At 40.6% G+C, this 21798-nt stretch overlaps 1 protein-coding gene across 1 annotated transcript in view; it reads left to right on the top strand.

The window, feature by feature from the left end:
* The window catches only part of LOC116076847 (NACHT, LRR and PYD domains-containing protein 1a-like), a 58104-nt gene that overhangs the window by 21973 nt on the left and 14333 nt on the right, over window positions 1-21798 (top strand). The window contains exons 4-9 of the mRNA XM_031350852.1: window positions 1556-3227; window positions 15166-15336; window positions 16069-16236; window positions 18450-18539; window positions 19476-19567; window positions 20788-20887. Of these exons, the coding sequence (XP_031206712.1) occupies window positions 1556-3227; window positions 15166-15336; window positions 16069-16236; window positions 18450-18539; window positions 19476-19567; window positions 20788-20887 (2293 nt within the window). The remainder of the gene's footprint in view (window positions 1-1555; window positions 3228-15165; window positions 15337-16068; window positions 16237-18449; window positions 18540-19475; window positions 19568-20787; window positions 20888-21798) is intronic.

Below are 21798 nucleotides of genomic sequence, written 5' to 3'. Positions count from 1 at the left end.
AGGCTGGCCTCGAACTCAGAAATCTGCCTGCCTCTGCCTTCCAAGTGCTGGAATTAAAGGCATGCACCACCACTGCCCGGCTGGAGGTGGACTCTTTGAGTTCCCTCTCCCCAACATTGTGAATTTTGGTTAAGGTTACTGCCATTGAGTCCTAAGAGTCCCTCACATCCTGGGTCTCTGGTACGTTCTAGAGTGTCCCACCCCCACATGTCCCCAAAGGCTGCTTATTTCCATTTATTCTTGTGGCCCCCTGGACTTCTCTCCTGTGCCCACTACCATACCTGATCCCATTCCTCTTTTCCCCTCTCCCTTTTATCTCCCATCCTGGTCCTTCCTTCCCTCTGCCTCCATGATTATTTTCTTGTGCTTTCTAAAAGGGTGAGCAACAATTTTGTTCTTGTTTTTTAGTTGGTTTATTGAGTTTATTGATTGGTAGATTGATAGATTCATAGCCTAGGGTGGTTTCAAATTCCCCACATGGAAAAACTGAGCCTGACCTCCTGATTATCCTGCCTCTGTCTTCTGAATGATAAAGTATAGAGCTACAGAAACATGTTCAGTGATTGTTTTCAAACATGTTTATTAATTATAGTTCTGGAGGCTGGAAGTCTAAGACTAAAATCTAAGACTACTCAGTCTCAAAAAGGGCATATAAAAGCAAACAGGGGCTTGTAGGAAAGAAAAGGTACCCCTTCCCACAACAATTTGCCCATTCCCAGAAAAAAAGTATTTGTCAATTAAGTATTAAGGGGTTTGCCCCCATGACTTCAAACACCCACACTGGACCTGTATCTCCTATTGCTGAGTATCCCTTATTTCTATGTTGGTAACCTAGTTTCAGAGGTGACAAAACACATCCAAATAGTAGCCACAAACAGGGCTTGCTGTTACCAAAGATATCTGGAGTACAGTACAAAAATATACCAGAAATTGCCAGGACAGGGGACCAAATCTACTTCGTGAAACATGAACTCCATGGCATTCCTAGGCCTTCCTGTCAGACCCACAATCTCAGGACTTCAAGATGATGTAGTCAGTTACAATGGTGGATCCAATAGGATCGTTCAGGAGGAGACATCTACTTGATTGTCCGTAGATTTGTCCACTACTCTACAGCCTCCTGCAGGGAGAGACCACAGTCTCTAACCTACAGATGGGAAAGGTGAGCTCAGTCAAGCTACTGGATCATGTCATGGGCTGAATGAATACAGAGTTATATCTGTGAACATACCCTTTACTCTCAGCCTCATAAGCAGGTCTGGCACAAAGTAAGAAATGGAAAAATGTCTGAAGCATGAATGAAAGTCAAACAGCATTATTATTAGTCACATGACTACTTGAAGTAAAATCTTGTCCTCTAAACTCAGATTTTCTACACTACATGGCTCAGAATATACCAATGTCCACAGCCTATGTACTGTACAGTATAGACATAATCCTAAATGCATGCTGATGTTAAGGGATCAAAAATAAGGTAGGAAGGAAGGAAGGAAGAATTGAATGAACACACAACACTAATGTATACACTTCTGCTCAAACTTTCTCTTTCATTTAGGAACATTTCCAGAAGTATATATGAGGCAAGAAGAGACTCTTCACCAGAAACAGTCATTGAAAAGTGAGAATTTGTTCCAAAATTTTACAAACCTACTAATCTTCCAAAAATTGTACCCAAGAGGCTCAGAGAACTTGATGAGGGAAAGCTGGCATCCATGTGTACCAGAAAAAGGAGGACATATGATTGAGATCGAAGACTTATTTGGCCCAAACACAGGTACCCAGAAAGAGCCTCAGTTGGTCATAATAGAGGGGGTTGCTGGGATTGGGAAGTCAACACTGGCCAGGCAAGTGAAGAGAGCCTGGAAGGAAGGCCAGCTCTACAAGGATCGCTTCCAGAATGTCTTCTTCTTCAGCTGCAGAGAGCTGGCCCAGTGCAAACAGCTGAGTCTGGCTGAGCTCATAGCACAAGGTCAGGAAGTGCCCACTGCTTCCATTAGGCAGATCCTGTCTCACCCTGAGAAGCTGCTCTTCATCCTGGATGGCATAGATGAACCAGCATGGTTCTTAGAGGAGCTGAATCCTGACCTCTGCCTGCATTGGAGTCAATCACAGCCTGTGAACACACTGCTGGGCAGTTTACTAGGGAAATCCATCCTTCCTGAGGCTTCCTTCCTGCTCACAGCTCGGACAACAGCTATACAGAAGATCATTCCTTCCTTGGAGCAGCCATGTCGGTTTGAAGTTTTAGGATTCTCTGAGTTTGAACGGAAAGACTATTTCTACAAATATTTTACAAAGGAAAAAGATGCAATTACTGCTTTTAGATTAGTTGAATCTAACCCAGTGCTCCTGACCCTGTGTGAGGTTCCCTGGGTGTGCTGGTTGGTCTGCATTTGCCTGAAAAGGCAGATAGAGCAAAGAAGAGACCTCTCACTGACCACACACACCACCACAGCCCTCTGCCTGAAATACCTTTTCCTGACAATCCCAGGTCAGCACAAGGAAAGCCAGCTCAAAGCCCTCTGCTTGCTGGCTGCTGATGGGATCTTCCAAAGAAGGACCCTGTTCAGTGAAAAAGATCTCTGTGAGCAAGGGTTAGAAGAGGATGCCATTGCCACTTTCCTGAAGATTGGTGTCCTTCAAAAGCAGCCCAACTCTCTGAGCTACAGCTTTGCCCACTTTTGTCTCCAGGAGTTCTTTGCAGCAATGTTCTACATCTTGGAGGATAGTGAGGAAAGATATGGTGATATGAAAAATGACAGAATTGTGGAAACACTGGTAGAACGATATGGAAGGCAAAGCCTGTTTGAGGCACCCACTGTGCACTTTCTGTTTGGTCTTTTGAGTAAAGAGGGATTGAAAAAAATGGAAAAGTTCTTTTCCTACAGCCTTCCTAGGAAGACAAACTTGAAGCTGTTATGGCACATCCTAGAGAAATCAAAACCCTATCAACCACCTTGTCTTGGTTTGCTCCACTGTCTGTATGAAAATCAGGAAATGGAGCTCCTGACACACATAATGCATAATCTTCAAGGACCAATAGTGCCTGGCCCAGATGATAAGGCACACACAGTGTTACAGATGAATGAGAAGCACCTGGTGGTACAGACAGATATGGAGCTCATGGTGGTCACTTTCTGTATTAAGTTCTGCTATCACGTGAGGAGTCTTCAGCTGAATAGGAAAGGCCATCAGGAACATAAGTTGACAGCCCCCAGGATAGTTCTGTGAGTATCTAGACACAGCCCACTCTCCAGATTACCTGTAGATTGCATGTACTACATGTTTTGAGCACCAGCAGCACTCTTAGTTGGTTCCAGGGTATCAAGGTACAGGTCATCAGTAACATCAACCTACTGAATCAGACCACATTTCTCTATTTGCTTTTGTATGCTGATCATGAAATGGGGCTATGAACTTGCCTTGGTGAGTAACACCCAGCTTCTCTGATTCAAATTATCTTCACTCTTCATGGGGTTCTAATGGCCACAGTTACAAATCCTCCCTCTTGCTTTCTCTCTGAGAAACATCTCATTCCTGCAGGCACCATCCCTTATCCCCATGAAAACAACCTTGACCCTGAAATCTTTCCCCATCATCTAAGAATGCATATGTATGAGAGTCCCTATGGTTTTACTGCCCAGATAATTAGTATATGTATCAATGAAGGCAGCCTGGCCTTGGCACTCACTTTAAAGACTCCCTAACTTTCTGCCAATCCCAGCAACAAAGTACACTTCTTCCATCATTTCCTACCATTGTGTAGTACAGATTACTTAGTATCTGTGTGTGTCTCCTTCCCTCTACATGATTTACCCCATAAATATTCATTATTTATTTTATACAAGTCCCTACTAATCAATCATGAAAGGAGAAATACAATCGCTGTCCAAGAACCAAAGAAACTGTGAGAGAAGACAGCCAATTATTCTAACTACATAGAGAGTGACTCTTGCCATGATCAAGCATATACCAGGTATCAGGAAGGGAGTGGTTATTGAAGTGGAGAGATTTTTATTTAAGCCTTCTATTTTTATGTGTTGAAACTTTTTTCTCCTGATAATCTGAGCTGGATTTGCTGACATAAGCCTGAAATCCTATCATTCAAGAGGCTAACATGGAAAGATTACTTGATTTTAGTACTTTAACTCCATTTAGACAAGAAAGCAATAGCTTTTATGAAAACTAAATGACTTGAAAGAAATGGATAGACAGTGAGAGAACAGGATTGGGTGAAGAGAAGCGGGGAAGTAGGGCAAAAAGCACATGTGATCAAAATGTGTTACATACATGCAGGAAGGTGTTCTCAATGACTTTTCTATATGATTAGGATGGGCTAATAAATGCTTGTAGAAAAATTAGTATATATAAATTATCAAAAAAGAAAAGTTAGTATGAACAAGCACTCTATTTCTCATAGAGTACAGCTGTTGCCAGCCAGTGACAACAATAAGAATGGGTTTTCTGGAATATGGAGTCAGGAGAAAATTGGCAAGCCATGTTTATGTTACCTTAATCCACATGGAAGGTTCTTAAAAAAATTAGACAGCACTCAAGTGTGATCACTCAGCCATCTTTCATTTAATAATCTCTTGTTACAAGCCAACAGGTAGAATAGGTGAGGCAAAACCCCTCCCCCAAGTTCATCAGCATGCCGGCCCAATCAGCAGCTCCTTATTCGGTCTCTGGAGATGGGACTTCCGACGTAACTGGAACCAGGAGAGAGGTGTGGCAAATAGCAAGAGGTGGGCAGAGAGGTGTGGTTATGAGAGGCAGGCAGGATCAAGCAGGAGGGTTACAATTCCTCCCTTTTTATTAGTAAACAGCAGGTTAAAGGCATACTCAAATGGCACAATCTTGCACAGAAAGTCTTATGGTGCTTGAAGGTTATAATCTGTGGATAATTCTACTGAACAGCATCTTACCTGTCATCAAGGTCATGTGCGGCTCATTTGATTCTACAAACTGGGCTTATTATGTGTTAATTCAAAAAACACAGCCACTTGGCACGTGCCTCTGTCTTAGGTTGATACCGCCAGAGACCTAGCCGCAGAGACAGATTATTAAATGCACCTCGTTTGTGCCTATAATGTCAAGACATGCCTTTATCGCCTGCAAAGTCTAGGAACTACCACAGTCTCTCTGGAGTCTACTTTTCTTGAAGTCCATGTGAAGCAGTGCTGGTATGCTGATGGGCAGCTGGGCGTAGACACCTAATGGAGTTGCGAAATAGTAGCTCCCAATCTAGGAGCCTCTTCAATAGCTTTGCCTTCAATAGACCTTTAATTCAGTTGACAATAAGTAACTTTCAAGTTAGAAACTCCGAGATTGAGTTTGGAGAAGGAAAGCCTCAGGACTGAGCCTGGTTTTTAGGTAAATAGGGCTCCAAGAGTGAGTGAATTTTGATTGCCTTTGTACTCCGGGAATGAGTCAACTTGATATAAAAACTTAAAAGTTTAACAATAACAATAACTTGAAGATGTCTCAGGCACTTTAGTTGGAAATTAGCAACACTTAGGCCCAAGGCTTGGCCTCTAGGTATAGAGGAAAGCCAATGTTGACTCTTAGAAAAAGGTGGAGTCCATTTCAGCCAAGCAAACTTTGCTGGCCAGTAAAAATGTTTAGCCAATATTCTTGGCACAAAACTTGTCTATAAAAAGATTTTGTTTTGTTTTTTGGAGGGGAAACTGGGAATGGAGAAATTTACATGTAAATAAAGAAAATATCTAATAAAAAAAAGATTTTGTATCTGTATCCACTTGATAAATTAATGTATTAGGCCACCATTGTGTACCAACACCAATGGAGCCCCTTCCCCAGATCAAGGTGGGGTTAAGAAAAACAATGTGCTAGTAAGTGGAGTGACACACCATTCCATTACGAATTTTTCAAGACAAGTGAAAGCCAACATACCTTTAAACATAAACAAAAAGCGAAGCATGCCTTAAAAGAGGCAAAAAATGAAATATTATTCAACACAATCAAAAAAGCAAAACATGTCTTTAAGCGAAAAACAAGATGCTCCTGGAGTGGAGTGCAGTGCAGTACAGTGCAGTGCAGTGCATACAGCCTTAAGAATTAGAGAAGCTAAGTTTGGCTGTGCACACCTGTCATCTAAATCTCAGAAAGCAGAGGCAGGAAGGCCAGAAGTCCTAGTCTAGCCTGGGCTACATAATGTGATGCTGTCTCAAGATATCATGTGCTAAGGATGTAACTCATTGGTAGAGAGATTGCTTATTGTGTTGGATAATTTTCTGCTGCTCTGGAAAACACCATAAACAACACAACTTATGTAAGAGTTGATTTGGGCTCATGGTTCCAGAGAGATCAGGGTCCATCATGGCAGAGGGAAATCATAGCAACTGTAGTCACCAGCTTCCTACTTATACAAGCAGGAAACAGAAACTGTGTTCTGGGAGTGGCCCAAGATTTTGAAATATCTTTATTATTACTGTTAATTTAGTTATTAATTTACTTTAGGCCTGGATCATAGTTTCCCCTAAATCCTCTCCTCCAACTCCCTCCCTTTCACCTTATCTCCCCCCAATTACTCCTCCTCCACTACTCCTTGTAAAATAAGAGGTCTTCCATGGATATCAACCAGCCTCAGCATATCAAGTTGCAGTAGGGCTAGGTGCATCTTTTTCTATTGAGGCTAGACAAGGAAGCCTATTTAGGGGAAAGAAGTCCAAATCAGATAATGTAGTATAAAAAACCCTGATCCCACTTTAGGAGCCCCTCATGAAGACTCAACTGAACAAATGTTACATATGTGCAGTGTATTCTCTCTGTTGGCAGTTCAGTCTATGTGATGTCCTGGAGGCCCAGGTTAGTTGATTCTGTAGGGTTTGTTGATGTTGTTGTTGTTGTTCCTTTAGTTTCTTGTTGTGTCCTTGATGCCTCTGTGTTTGTCAGCCCTTCATTTCCCTTTCCACAGGATTTCCCCAAGCTCCATGTAATGTTTGGCTGTATGTCTCTTCATCAATTTTCATCAGTTGAGTGAAGCCTGTCAGAGGACAGTTGTGCTAGGCTCCGGTGTTCAAATATAGAATATCATTAACAGTGTCATGTGTGTGCTCCCTCTCATGGCATAGGTCTCAAGTCGGTCCAGTAATTGGTTGGCTTTCCCTCAAAATCTACTCTATCTTTTACCCCTGCTTATCTTGTACATGAGAAAAATTATGGGTCTAAGGTTTTTTGCCTGTGTTTGTGTCTCAATACATCTCTCCACTGAAGTCTTGCCTGGTTACAGGAGATGGCTGACTCAAGCTCTATGCCCCCATTGCTAACACTCTTATCTAGGGTCACCTTCCAAGATTCTTGGGAGTTACCATTGTCCTAGGTTTCTTGGTTAACACAGAGATGTCTGCTCAAATCCAGTTGTCTCTCCCAGTACTTTCTCCCAGTTCCTCCTTACCTCATCTCTCCTCTTCTTATCCCCAACAACTCCAACCCCCAGCCAGACCTATCCCTCTATCCACCCTGTTGATGTCTAATCTATTTCATCTTCTCAGTGAGATTCAAGCATCCTTCCTTGGCCCTCCTTGTTACTAAGCTTCTTTGGGACTGTGGATTATAGCATGGTTATCCTGTACTTTATGACTAATATCCGCTTATAAGAGAATATATAACTAATGTTTGTCTTTCTGGGTCTGGGTCACGTCACTAATGAAGACATTTTTCTAGTTCCATCCATTTGCCTGCAAATTTCATGAAGTCATTGTTTTTAATAGCTGAATAACAGTCCATTGTGTAAATGTACCTCACTTTCTTTATCCATTCTTTGATTGAGGGATATCTAGGTTGTTTCCAATTTCTGGCTATTACAAATATAGCTACTAGGAACACAGCTGAACAAGTGTCCTTATGGTATGGTGGAGCGTCTTTTGGATTTATGTCCAGGAGTGGTATACAATTTTCCTAATTGTTGTACAACTTTGCACCACCACCAACAATGGAGGAATATTCCTCTTTCTCCACATCTTCACCAGAATGAGCTGTTCCTTGAATTTTTGATCTTAGCCATTCTGACAGGTGTAAGATGGAATCTTAGAGTTGTTTTGATTTGCATTTCCCTGATGACTAATGATGGTAAATATTTATTTAAGTGCATCATAGCCATTAGAGATTCCTTTATCAAGAATTCTCTGTTTAGAGGGTGGGGTGGCGAGCAGGGGGAGGGGGCAGTGAACAGGGGTTTGTTCTTGTTGTTTGTTGTTTGTTTTTTGGAGGGGAAACTGTGAAAGGAGGTATCATATGACATGTAAATAAAGAAAATATCTAATAAAAAAGAATTCTCTGTTTAGATCTGAACCCTATTTATTTATTTATTTATTTATTTACATCCTAATTGTAGCTTCCTCCCACTCTCTTCAAAGTTCCACTCTTTCACCTCACTTCCACACCCCTTGCTTTTTATATGTAGAGGAGAGGCCTCCTATGATCATTAATCCACCTTGACATTTCAAGTTGCAGGTACAGGCAGCCTGGTGATCTGAAAGGAATCCAAATTCATAAGGCAGAGGCAAAGATGGTTCCAGCTTTGGCTTTTAGGGATCCTATATGAAGACCAAGCTACATACCTGCTACATATGTGTCATGCCCCTAGGTCCATCAGATGCATCCTCTCTGGTTGCTAGTTCAGTCTCTGTGAGGCCCTATTGGCCCAGGTTAGTTGATTCTGTACATTTTCATGAGGTATGCATGACCCCCCCTTCTTCAATCCATCATGCCCCTCTTTGACAAGATTTCCCAAGATGTACCTAATGTTTGACTGTGGATCTCTGCATCTATTTCCATCATTTGCTGGGTGAAGCCTCTCTAATGATAGCAATGCTAGGCAAATGTCTGCAATTATGGCAGAATATCATTAGCAGTGTTTGGATGGGCTCTCTCATGGCATTGTCCCTCATAGTTCCTTAGGTTCTTTCTACATTTTGGATACCAGCCCTCTGTCAGATGTAGAGTTGGTGAAAATATTTTCAATTCTGAAGGCTGTCATTTGTCCTTTTGACAGTGTCCTCGCCTTATAGAAGTTTTTGAGTTTCATGAGGTCCCATTTATTAATTATTGATTTTATGGTCTGAGTTCTTAGTGTTCCATTCAGGAAATTGTCTCCTGTGCCAGTGTGTTCAAGGCTACTGCCCACTTTCTTTCTCTTCTATCAGATTCAGTGTATCTGATTTTATGTTGAGGTTTTTGGTCCACTTGGACTTGATATATGTACAGGGTGATAGATATGAATCTGTTTGCATTCTTCTATATGGAGACATCCAGTTAGACCAGCAAAATATGTTGAAGATGCTTTTTGTTTTCCATTATGTAGTTTTGGCTCCATTGTCAAAAATCAAGCATTCACAGGTGTGTGGCCTTACTTCTGGTTTCTTGATTTGATTCTAGTTATCAACCTGTCTATTTTCATGCCAGTACTATGTAGAATTTATTACTACTGCTCTGTAGTACAGCTTGAAATCAGGGATGATGATACTGCAAAAAGTTTTTTTTTATTTGTACAGGTTTGTTTTAGCTATTCTGAGTTTTTTGTTTTTCCATATGAGGTTGAATCTTGTTCTTTCAAGGTCTGTAAGAAACTGTGGTAGTATTTTGATAGCAACTGAATCTGTTGATTGTTTTTTGTAGTATAACCATTTTTACAATCCTGCCTATCAATGAGCATGGGAATTCCCTGCATCTTCTGATTATCTTCTTCAATTTTTTTCTTCAAAAATTTAAAATTCTCATCACACAGAACTTCCATTTGCTTGGTTAGAATAACTCCAAAATATTTTATACTATTTGTAGCTATTGTGAAGGCTGTTGTTCCATAATTTCTTTCTTCACTCATTTGCTGTTTTATATAGGTGGATTACTGATATTTTTTTCTGTTAATTTTGTACCCGCCACTATTGAAGGTTTTTATCAGCTGTAGGAGTTCTCTGATAGAACTTTTATGGTCACTTATGCATACTATCATTTCATATGCAAATAGCAATACTTTTATTTCTTCCACTTGTATCCATTTGGTCCCCTTTAGTTGTATTATCACTCTAGCTAAAACTTCAAGCTCTACATTGAATAACTATGGAGAGAGTGAATCAACTTTTCTTGTCCCTGATTTTAGTAGAATTGTGTTAAGTTCTCCATTTAATTTGACATTGGCTATTGGTTTGCTGTATATTGCCCTCATTGTGTTTAGGTATGCACATTGTATTCTTGATTCCTCCACTACTTTTAATTTGAAAATGTTGGATTTTTTTCATATGATTTTCCAGCATCTAATGAAATAACCATGGGTTTTTTCCTTTTAGTTTGTTTGTGTGGTAGATTACATTGATGAATTTCCATATATTGAACCATCTCTGCATGCATGGGATGAAGCCTACTTAATTATGGTGGATGATGTTTTTTATGTGTTCTTGGATGTGATTTGCAAATATTTTATGGAGTATTTTTCCTTCAATGGTTTGTTTTTTAAGATTTATTTATTATATGTAAATACACTGCAGATGTCTTCAGACACACCAGAAGAGGGTGTCAGATCTCATTACAGATGCTTGTGAGACATCATGTAGTTGCTGGAAATTGAACTCAGGACCTCTGGAAGAGCAGTCAGTGATCTTAACCACTGAGCCACCTCTCCAACCATCCTGCAATGTTAATAACAGAGATCAAACTTAAATAATCTTTCCTGGTAAAAATCTTTGTCTGATTTAGGTATCAGAGTGCTTGTAGACTCATAAAAATGAGTATGGCAGTGTTCCTTCTGTTTCTACTTTGTGAAATAATATGAGTACTGATATTAGTACTGATCCATGATCTTGATTTAGCATTGGTAAGTGTTATCTATCAAGGAAATAACCAATTTAGTTTAGATTTTTCAAGTTTGTAGAGTATAGGTTTCTGAACTAAGATATAATGATTCCTTAAGTTTCCTCACTGTCTGTTGCTATATCTCCCTTTCCATTTCTGATTTTGTTTATTTTGATATTCACTTTGCCTTTTATTTAGTTGGATAAGGGTTTGTGTATCTTGTTGATTTTCTCAGAGAACTAACCCTTCATTTCATTGATTCATTATATGGTCCTCTTTGTTTCTAATTTATTGATTTTAGCACTGAGTTTGATTATTTCCTGCCATCTGCTACTCTTGGATGTGTTTGCTTCTTTTTGTTCTAGAGCTTTCAGCTGTGCTGTTAAGTTGCTTGTAGAGATCTCACTAATTTCTTTATGAAGACATTTAGTCCTATGTGCTTCCTCTTACCATTGTATTTATTATGTCACATAAATTTGAGTAAGTTGTGTCTTAATTTTCATTGCATTCTAGAAAGTCTTTAATTTCTTTGTTTCTTCTTGACCCAGTGATTATTGAGTAGACATTGAGCATTTAATTTCCATTGGTTCATAGGCTTTATGTTGTTTCTTTAATACATGTTGGGTAGATAAGATACAGGGGATTATTTCAATTTTCTTGTATGTGTTGACACTTGTGACTTTGTGACCAAGTATATGGTCAATATAGGAGAAGGTTCTGTGAGGTGCTGAGTGTTCTGGAGAATGATTTTTGGTCGGATAGGTTCATTTTTGTCATAAAATCACTCAGTTTTGTTGTTTCTCTGTTTAGTATCTACTTAGATAAATTCTCCATTGGTGTTGAAGTCCTTCACTATTAATATGCAGAGTGTAATATGTGATTTAAGCTTTAGTAATGTTTCCTTTATAAATATGGGTGCCCTTGAATTTGAGGGATAGATAATTACAATTGAGATTCATCTTGGTGGATGTTTTCTTTGATGAGTGTTCTTTGCCTTTTTTTTTATTAATTTTGGTTGGAAGTCTATTTTATGAGATATTAGAATAGCTACTACAGCTTGGTTCTTGGGTCCATTTGCATGGCAATCTTATTCCAGTCATTAACTCTAAGATAATGTCTTCATTGATCTTAAAGTGTGTTTCTTACATGCAGCATAATGATGGATCCTGTTTTCACATCCATTTTGATAATCTATGTCTTTTTATTGGGAAATTGAGCCCATTGATGTAGAGAGATATTACAGACCAATGATTTTTAATTCCTTTTATTTAATGTTGGTGATGGTAATGTGTTTGGGTGTGTGTGTCTCCCTTGTTATGTTTTTGCTAATATGGAAGCATTTCCTGTGTTTTCTAGCATGTAATTAGCTTCCTTAAGTTGTAGTTTTCCTTCTAATATCTTCTGTAGGGCTGGATTTGTGGATAGATAGTGTTTAAATTTGGTTTTGTCATGGAATAATTTTTTTCTCCATGTATGGCAATTAAAAATTTGCCTGGCATCCTGGTCCCTTAGACACTGCATTACATCTGCCTGGCCCTTCTGGCTTTTACAGTCTCTGTTGAGAAGTCTGAATAATTCTAATATATCTGCTTTTTTATGTTACTTGTCTTTTCCCCATGCAGCTTTTAATATTTGATTATTATGTGACAGTAAGATTTTCTTTTTTGCTCTTATCTATTTAGCTACAAGCTTTTTGTATAATTATAAGCATTTCTTCCTTTAGGTTAGAAAATTGTTCTTCTGTTATTTTGTTAAAAATTATTTCTGGGCCTTTGAGGTAGGAATCTCCTTTTACTATACCTATTATTTTAAAGTTTGACCTTTTCATAGCATCACAAATTTCCTGGATATTTTGTGTCAGGAACTTTGTTGATTTATATTTTCTTTGACCAATCTATTGGTTTTTTTCCCATGGTATATTCTACGCCTCAGATTCTCTTTTCTATGTATTGTATTCTCTTGGTGGCGTTTGTATGTATAATTTCTGTTCTCTTACCTAGGTTTTTTTCATCTCCAAGATTCATTCAGTTTGTGTTTTATCTATTGCTTCTATTTTTATCATCATGTCTTGAACAATTTTATTCATTTTCTTTCCCTGTTTGTATTTTCCTGTATTTCTTTAAGGGATTTATTCATTTCTTCATTTTCATAAGATTGAATTTAAGGCTGTCTTCTTGTGCTTCAACTGTATTAGGGTATCCAGGTATCCAGGACTCACTGTAGTTGGTTAGCTGGGCTCTGGTGGGGACGTATTGCTCCAGCTCTTGTTGATTGTGTTCTTATGCTGGCTGTTATCCATCTGACTTTTGTGCTTAATATACTCTTAGGTGCTGAATTCTGACTTTATCTTTGTTGGATTGATATTTTTGCTTCATTTTTTTCCTTTGGTTTACATTTCTTCATTGTCTTGTAGCCTGAATGACCCGGGGTTCTGGTTAATAGTATCTTCACATCCAGTAGGTTGTCTCCCCTGATGTTTTTGTGGCTTGCATTGCATTTGGGGTTTCAGGTGCTAACATTGCTTCTGGGGTCCATAGTACCAGTGTCCAGTATCCTTGGTGCCACAGAAGCCATTGAGAAAACAGAATTGTGGGCCATGAAATGGAGTCCAGGGGGTGGATACAGTTTAAGGGTGCTAAGACATTTTAAGGGAACTTGGCATGCAAGGGCTTGGAGTGGGCTATCTGTGTTGACTGCAAGCTTCTGGGTATGAAGGCAGAGTGGTGGGCCTGAAAATGGGGCACAGGGAACCGGGTGAAGTTTGCTACTCTTGGGTGTTCTTTAGGGAATTTGGCAGGCTGGTGATGTTTGGAATGCTCAGTCTTGCTTCTGGAAAATGAAGCACAGGAAACAGACAGGGGCAGGGTTTGAAATCTTAAATCTTGTTCCCACTCATGTACTTCCTTCCACAAAGCCACACCTCCTAAGCCTCCCCAAAGAGTACCATGAACAAATCATTCAAATGCCCATGACTCAAGGTGGCATCTCATTAAAAACACCACATCTAGCAAACATAAGACCACATCATGAAGGAAAAATGCATTATACCCTTTAATCAATTTTGTATACTTGCCTATGGGAAAACTGAATCTCACTTTACCTGTTATCGTATATTCACATTTGCTTTCTTAATAAATTAAGGTCTGTCTTATCCTTGAAGTAAATGTCTAGTACAGTATCATTCTGAAGAGCCTACAGAGAATAATGCCTATAAAGAATAACATGATCAAATGAATATTTTTCATATTGTTGGCCATTTTAGGTTGTTTCTTAGTATCTATGGTTATTAAAAGTTAGTCTTGAAGGGCTTGATACAGATTTTGCAAGTAGAAGTCATCTGATGAAGATTCCAAAGAAATCTGAGTATGTATAGAGATAGAGACCAGATAGAACAGGAGAAACCATAAACACCAGCCTGCTTGAACAGGACAGGGCCACTAGGTCCATGTGGTGATCCCATGGAAAAGTGGAAGTCTTCACGTGCTAGAAAGAAAGTAAAGTTGAGAGGAAAAGTCAACCAGATAAAGCAGGCAAAATATTAGGTTTCCCTAATGTTTCTTTGGTGTTGTAAATTTATCTGTATCTCTATCTTTCTGTGTTTCTCTCTGTGTGTTACTGTGTCCCTGTCTCTGTCTCTCTGTCTCCCTTTGTCTGTCTGTCTGTCTGTCTGTCTGTCTGTCTGTCTGTCTCTCTCTCTCTCTCTTTCTCTCTCTCTCTCTCTCTCTCTCTCTCTCTCTCTCTGTGTGTGTGTGTGTGTGTGTGTGTGTGTGTGTGTGTCTGTGTGTGTCTGTGTGTGTCCACTTGGAAGTATACAAGGACCATGTGAACCAACACATCTGTAGTATAACATTTGTGATCATGTTTTCCATACCATCACAGATCTCATTGCATACTGCAGATCCTGAGCTCTCTTCCTATACCTTTTCCAGATTTCATTCATGAGATTCAAGAAATGTGTTCCAAAGGAAAGCAAGTACACTCATATCAAAGAGAAGAAGCACATCTGAATTTCCAAGATCCCACCTTGTGTCAAACCATGAGCTAAATACAACAGATTACAAATTAAAGAGGCAAACCATTTGTTCACACCCTTGGGACATCTAGACTGAGTTAGAAACATATGCAGAAAATCAGCACACAAGCAAGCTATCCTAAAGGACATAGATGAGGAGCCACGCAGAGGAGAAGATCCAGAATTTGGACCAAAAGGACATATATAAGGCTAGAGCATTTTGGTGATGGAATACTAGTGCCTGGAGACCAGGCAGATAGAAATCAAATCTGCTATATGGTGCTGTGAACAGACCATGCACACACAAGTAACCAACCCCTCTGCTACCTCTCTCTCCACCTCAGGTACAGATGGACACCAATCACCGATGCCAGTTGGAAAATCTTCTTCTCCAATCTTAAATTCACCAGAAACCTGGAGGAGCTGGACCTAAGTGGAAATCCACTGAGTTATTCTGCAATGCAAAGTCTCTATACAACCTTGCGACACTCTTTTTTTCGATTAAAGACCTTGTGGTGAGTCTGGCCTAGGTTCTTCCCTGAAACAGGGGTAGATGGGAGGAGATTAAAGGCAAAGGATGACTATATAATGAAGCTTAGTATTTATCAAATATTCACTGAACTCCTATGACACATGCCAGACTTGTTAAATTAAACAAACCTGATTCTGTTCTTGGGGATCACAAGACACTGACATTCATCAAGAACTACCACTAGCTAATGATAACACTAGACTCATGAGGTCTTCAGTAGAGCACACTTCCTGGGGACATGGCTAAAGCAGAAGTAAAGAATGCAGAGGCAAGGGAAGCCTGAGGAGAGAAAGCTCCAGCTCTGAGGAATGGCACCTCCCCATTTCCTCCTGCCCACTGCCCTCATAATCAGACTTCTACTCAGTTTCTATGGACTTTATCTTGATTAAGATTTCACCTAATAAATAAGATCGTGCCCTATTCTGTATCTGGTAAATTTCATGTCACATGACTCTTGAAATGTAGCAGTGAGAGGTCCTAGGCCTATGGAGCTCTGCCATGGCCAGTGGTAGTAGAGCATTGGTCCTGACCTATATCCATTGCTCCTGCAACTCAGCTATGGAAAGCATGGAATTCTCTCCCTAGACCAGAAGAGGTACAACAGAGAGCTAATGACTGGCAGCTCAGTGTGACAAGGTTCATAAAAGGAGACCTGAGATAAGTTCTCAAAAGCAATGAGCTCTGGAGAAGCTGATGGTGAGCATCTCCCATGCAGGCTTGTTGAATGTGGCCTCAACTCCTCATACTGCTCACTCCTGGCTTCAGCGCTCGGTGCCCACTATAGCCTGACTGAGCTAGACTTGCAGCTAAATGACCTGGGTGACGACGGTGTGAAGCTGCTGTGTCAGAGTCTCAGGAATCATGACAACCTCAGCATCCTGCGGTAAGCAAACCCTGCAATTCTTTTCTGAACATAAGGGACATAGGTGATTTCCCAGATGACAAAACATAGAAAAGACAAGGGATACATAATTCATAGTTAACCTGGCTCCTGACCAGCTGTGCCACTTACACCGTGTGATTGAGCAAGTCACTATCTTGTTGAAAACTCAGTGTCCTCATAGCTTAAATGGAATATAACACCCATCTCATGGGCATGGAATGTATATTACATAGTATATGAAATGGCATATACATTTGTAAAACCAAAGAAAATACTAGGTAAGTAGCTGGGCATGGTGGAATTACATGCATTAGCATGGCTATATATAGTAAGGGACTTCTGTGTTTGCTTTACTCCAGGAGACTATCTTCATCACTTATTCATTCGTTAATTCATCTATGTAAGCATTCATATTAGGTTCTCTCTATGACGAGCATTGGTGCAGGTCCCATGGGGGAAAGAACACAAACACACATAGCTCTGTCATTTAAGTTATGTGAAAAGAGACATATATTATTCACCCATCAGCCTGTGATTCTGTATTGAGGAACTGCTGAATTCTGTCTGGTCAACAATATTATGAGAGTAATTCTGTGAGAGCCATAATTTTACTGAATGGCCCAAGAGATATCTCAGAGGCATGAAAGAGAAATGGGCATTGGTTTAGCCAACAGGAGGCCAGCAGCCAAGGCAAAGGCGGAGTCGGGGAAGGCTCTGGAACAGATAGGAGCTGGAACCATAGAGGGTCACAAGGGTTGACTACAGAAGCATGAGAAAGATTGCTATACTTGGAGCTGTACCATTCCTCCTGACCTGGAATTCCATGCAAACTAAGAAAGCCTCCAAACTACAGCTCTGGAGACATGTGTCCTCTTCCCCATAGCCCGTCCTGCTGTCTAATCTTCTCCTTCTCTGGTCCCTCCACCTCCTCAGCACCACTCCACAGGCAGTTTCTTTAAGAACCCTTCTCAGAGGTTGCTGGCCAGTATCCTTCATGAACCCAGAGAACCATGGGGGCTCTGAACCCCTAAACCCAGAGCCTGCTGGTTCTTCCAGCCAATGGGAAAAGTCAGACAAGCCTGTGCCCCGGGAATTCCCTCTGTCAGGCCTTCTGCTGCAACTCTCAAACCTAAAAGAGCAGTTCGATAGTGAAGCCCAATTTATTTCCTCCCATCTGATAGCTGAAACAGGCCCAGATGCTTGGTATGTTTTCAGCCATGACTGTTCCTTACACATTGAAGACTATGACCAGGATGGCCTCTGCTACAGGTCTGCCTTCCAGACAACTCAGTTACATGTGAATTCTTACCTATCTTCTTCCTTCCTGGAGACATAGCAGTCTTGGAACTCAAAGGCTCTGTCACCCTCCTGATAAAACACCTGGTGTCACTGCACAGCCTCTCAAAAGAGGAGGAGCCTTTCTCCTCCTACCTTGTCTGCCTCACAGCTGGAAGAGTAAGAGTGATGTATCCATGCTTAGGAACTGAGGACTCTGAAACACAGAGAAGTCAAGCACTACTCTAATATACCATCAACAACCCTGCAACATGAGGGTCATAAGAATGGACCAGAAGACCTTGATGGTGGCTGCTGTGTAAGGATAAGCTTTTCTTCCTTAGCACTATAGGAATCAAGGGGGGAGGTAAGAATGGAACCGAGGTTCTTTCCTTCAAGGTGAATGTTTGTAAAACCTTGCATCCAAGCACTATGTGTTCACTTGAAAGAGCTAACCAGAATCCATCTGGGGATATGCACATGACAATCTAGGAATGCTGGTAGCTACAGATATGCCCTTTGCCAACCATAGTCCCCATATCTATGGCCATGTTCCCCTCCCTGGGCCAATCTATTTCCAATGACTGGCCTGTGGAGAGGAGGTATATAGGGCCAGCCTTTCATTTCAGTTCTGGAATGTTCCAAAAGTTCTCTTCTTATATTTAGATCTCCCTTAACACTGACCAAGTCCCACTGAGACTGTCTCATGGACACATCTCCTTCTTCTCAGTCTGCTGTTGCCTCTCTCTCTCTCTCTCTCTCTCTCTCTCTCTCTCTCTCTCTCTCTCCCCTTTGTCCTAATTTTTGAACAAGGATAAGACTGAATGAACCTCCTCACTGGCTCCATCCATGAACAACAGAGTCCAAGATCCTCGACTTTGACTTCTCAAGATCCTGTAGAGGATTCCAGAAGAAATAGTCTCCTTTTGTGCTTGCAGGCTGGACCAGGCCCCTCTTAGTGACGAGGTGATTACAGAGCTCAGGGCCCTGGAGACAAAGAATCCGAAGCTGCACATCTCCAGCACATGGTAAGGGGGGAGGGAGACAAAAAATTCCCTCTGGTCAACCCTTGCCCTATGTGCTTGATATGAAGCTGAGAGGTTGGGATAGGGTCCTGAGTTAGGAAAGACATTGACAGCCTGGAATAAACCAGAAAACCACAGCAATTGAAGTAAGGAAGGGTTGTGTATATAGGGGGCATGAGTCAGATGATATTTTAAGAAAAAATAATATCATATAACATCCCTACTTAAGCTCTTCCATCAAAAAAATTATGAAATATTGAGTTAGTGTAGGATCCTCTCAGAACAGCAAGTGTGAGGACAGTGGCCACTAGTAAAAACAGTTGCCTGGAACAGTGAAAGCAGAAACCACAGTGAAGAAAGGCACAGAGAAATGCTTAGAGAACAAAACACACTCTGTGCATCACTGTTTCAACTCTAATGCTCAACACACACATACATGAAATAGAAAGTGCATGCTCCACACACACACACACACACACATACACACACACACACACACACACACACACACACAATTGTGGTATATAAATAAGAAGTCTCAAAGAAATAAAATTATGTTTCCACCCCCTAGGGACTATGTTAAAGCCTTACTTTTGACACATTTCAGTTCATGACCATGAATTCCATTTGTCCTCAATTTCCTAGCTTCTGTGCCACATGTGAAATGACCACTGTGGCATTGCATTGAGGATTAAGATTTTAATGTGGGAACACTGGGAAAGGCATTCATATGAAACAAAGAAGGGGTTGAGATTATCCTGTTCCTGGCACCATGGATGCACAAGAGGATGGGGGTCTTCATATAGTTGTGGCTCAAAGAAGAAGCATGAGACAGAGTAAAAATCAAGATGGGTTCAATTTTGTGTGGTGATATTATGCACAGCCATGTCTCTCCATGCTTTCCCTGACATCTGAGGAAAAGGATGTGTCTGTGTGTAGGAAACCACATGTGATGGTCCCCACTAAGAAAATGAATAAAGAAGAAGTGAGTGATAGCACAACCTCATTCAAGAAGCAGAGACAACAGTCAGGTATGTAAAAGGATCAGGCCCGGAGCCCGTAAGTTTTGGATGCAAGAGCATCTGTTGGAAGAAGACATCATTTCTCTTTTGTCTTTGAATTTTTTTATTCCATACAAAACTACTATATTTACATTATTCCTCCCCTCCATCTATTCACTCCAAGTCTTCCTCTGCTCTATCCACAAACTCAAATTCCTGAACTCTTCTTTAGTATTATTGTTATTAAATATATGTGTGCATACAGTTATGTATACATATGTATATATAAATACAACATGATGAATCCATTTACTGTTGGTCATGTATACAATTTCGAGGGTGGTCCCTTAGGATTGGATAACCTATGTGGTAATCCTTGCCTGGGGAAGACTGATATGGCCTCTCCCCTACCAGCTGTTAAGTCTCTATAACTCTTCATTTTGGTGTGGAGAATCATGAGATTTTCCTCATCAACATTAGCATGTCAACTAGTGTTGTCATTGGAAAGATCTCTTTGAGGCAGTGACATTGGTGATGTTTCACAGGTGTAAGTTCCCTGTCCCATACAGAAAATGTTATCTGTAATAAATGTCCTGGAAGTAGTCTTCATTCATATCCCCCTGTCTCTGACATGGAATAGTACAAACTCACCACAAAAAAGAGCTCTTTTATACCTGGAACCCAGAGGGAGGATTACTTCCTTCTCCCTCAGCCTTGGAGGATACTGCTGCCCCTCTCTCAAGTCTGTAGCTTGTATCAGGCTCTGTACCAGGGTTCCCTCTCTCTTTCTGATCTGCTATGGCCTAGGACTCACCTCTGTATCCCTACTCATCCATCTTTGATATTATGTTCTTTTCTCAATATACTCACTTGTGACATGCTAGGAAGAAAGAAAACACAAAGGCTGGCTTGGGAGTACGTATTATGGTGACATTGCTGCTCAAAATGCACAATGTAAAGGAAATAAAATAGAATTACACACACACACACACACACACACACACACACACACACACACACATGCAGGTAGCCCGAGGACCAATGATACAGACTGAAGATTCACTTCACTTCCTAATTAATCCTAAGCTGGTTAGTCTAGAAAAGTGTGCAGCCATGGTACATTACTGGGAAAGTCAGGGGAGATGAGGCTAGACAACACAGAGTGACCGTTGCCTGGCCTCTTCTTCAGGAGTGGTGCTCATAACTTATACCCTTAAAGACCTTTAATCAATGCTCTCCAATCTGTTCAGGAGACAAAGACATGGAACCTCTGAGGACTTATGTTATCTTCTGGGGCTCTACAGGACCTGTGGCTACTGAGGTGGTTGACAGAGAGGGGAAACTGTATCGGTGAGTGATCTTTGCATGGCAGAGGTTGGCTTTTCCTAGTCCACTTTCCATAAGGGATCCCTATAAATACCACCCCCAAGTCTCTACTATAACTTCTCCTTCCTTCACTAATGCAGGATGCAAGGCCAGTACTCCAATAATAATTTGGGGTTATTATATAAATAGGAGTCTCCTTCAAAAATTTTTTGAAAAATTTAAAAAACAGGAGATGACAAGTACTTCCCTGTCAAGTTACTCAGATCTATCAATCACTTCCAATTTGTTTCAACTGCACTTATTATTTGTCAACACTGTCACAGTGACAGTACAGTTTTCACAGTATTATATGGCCAAGACAGCATATGATTTCACCCACAAAAATTTCACTATACCTCCTCATGTTTAAGATAGGACCTAGTCTTCCATAACCAGCACTCCACTATCAGTTCAACTGTCCTGACCTGAGTCCTTCATTTTATCTAAACAATCTGTGTTCAACTTTGTTCATCATCTGAAATGTGGTCTTTCTGCTGATTAGTTTATTCCTGGTATACATAGCATCCCTTCCTTCATTACATTTGGGTTCTCCTGTCCTTAGATTCACCTTATCTCTGTACTTTCTTCACTCCTGCTTCACTAACAACCATTGTGTGCAAAGAAACCCCTGAAGCTGAGAACATGATGATGTATACAGCAGCCCTGTCCCCCAAGAATGACAAAATAATGACTCACAAAGAATGTCTCACAAATAATGACTGAGTAAATACACAACCACGGTGTCTTCCATAACCTGATAGCCTCCTACAATGCTGTCACAGTCACTGTCTCAGCTAAAGAAATTGTCACTTTTCATTTGCTCCTACAGAAACTGGCACTTGTCTACACAATAGTCACCAAACAGAAAGTGTTGAGAAAATAACTAAAGATATTGA

The sequence above is a fragment of the Mastomys coucha genome, unplaced genomic scaffold (assembly GCF_008632895.1).
Source record: "Mastomys coucha isolate ucsf_1 unplaced genomic scaffold, UCSF_Mcou_1 pScaffold5, whole genome shotgun sequence".
NCBI lineage: Eukaryota > Metazoa > Chordata > Mammalia > Rodentia > Muridae > Mastomys > Mastomys coucha.
Note: the sequence above shows the minus strand (reverse complement) of the source record. Positions and strands in the feature narration are given on the sequence as shown.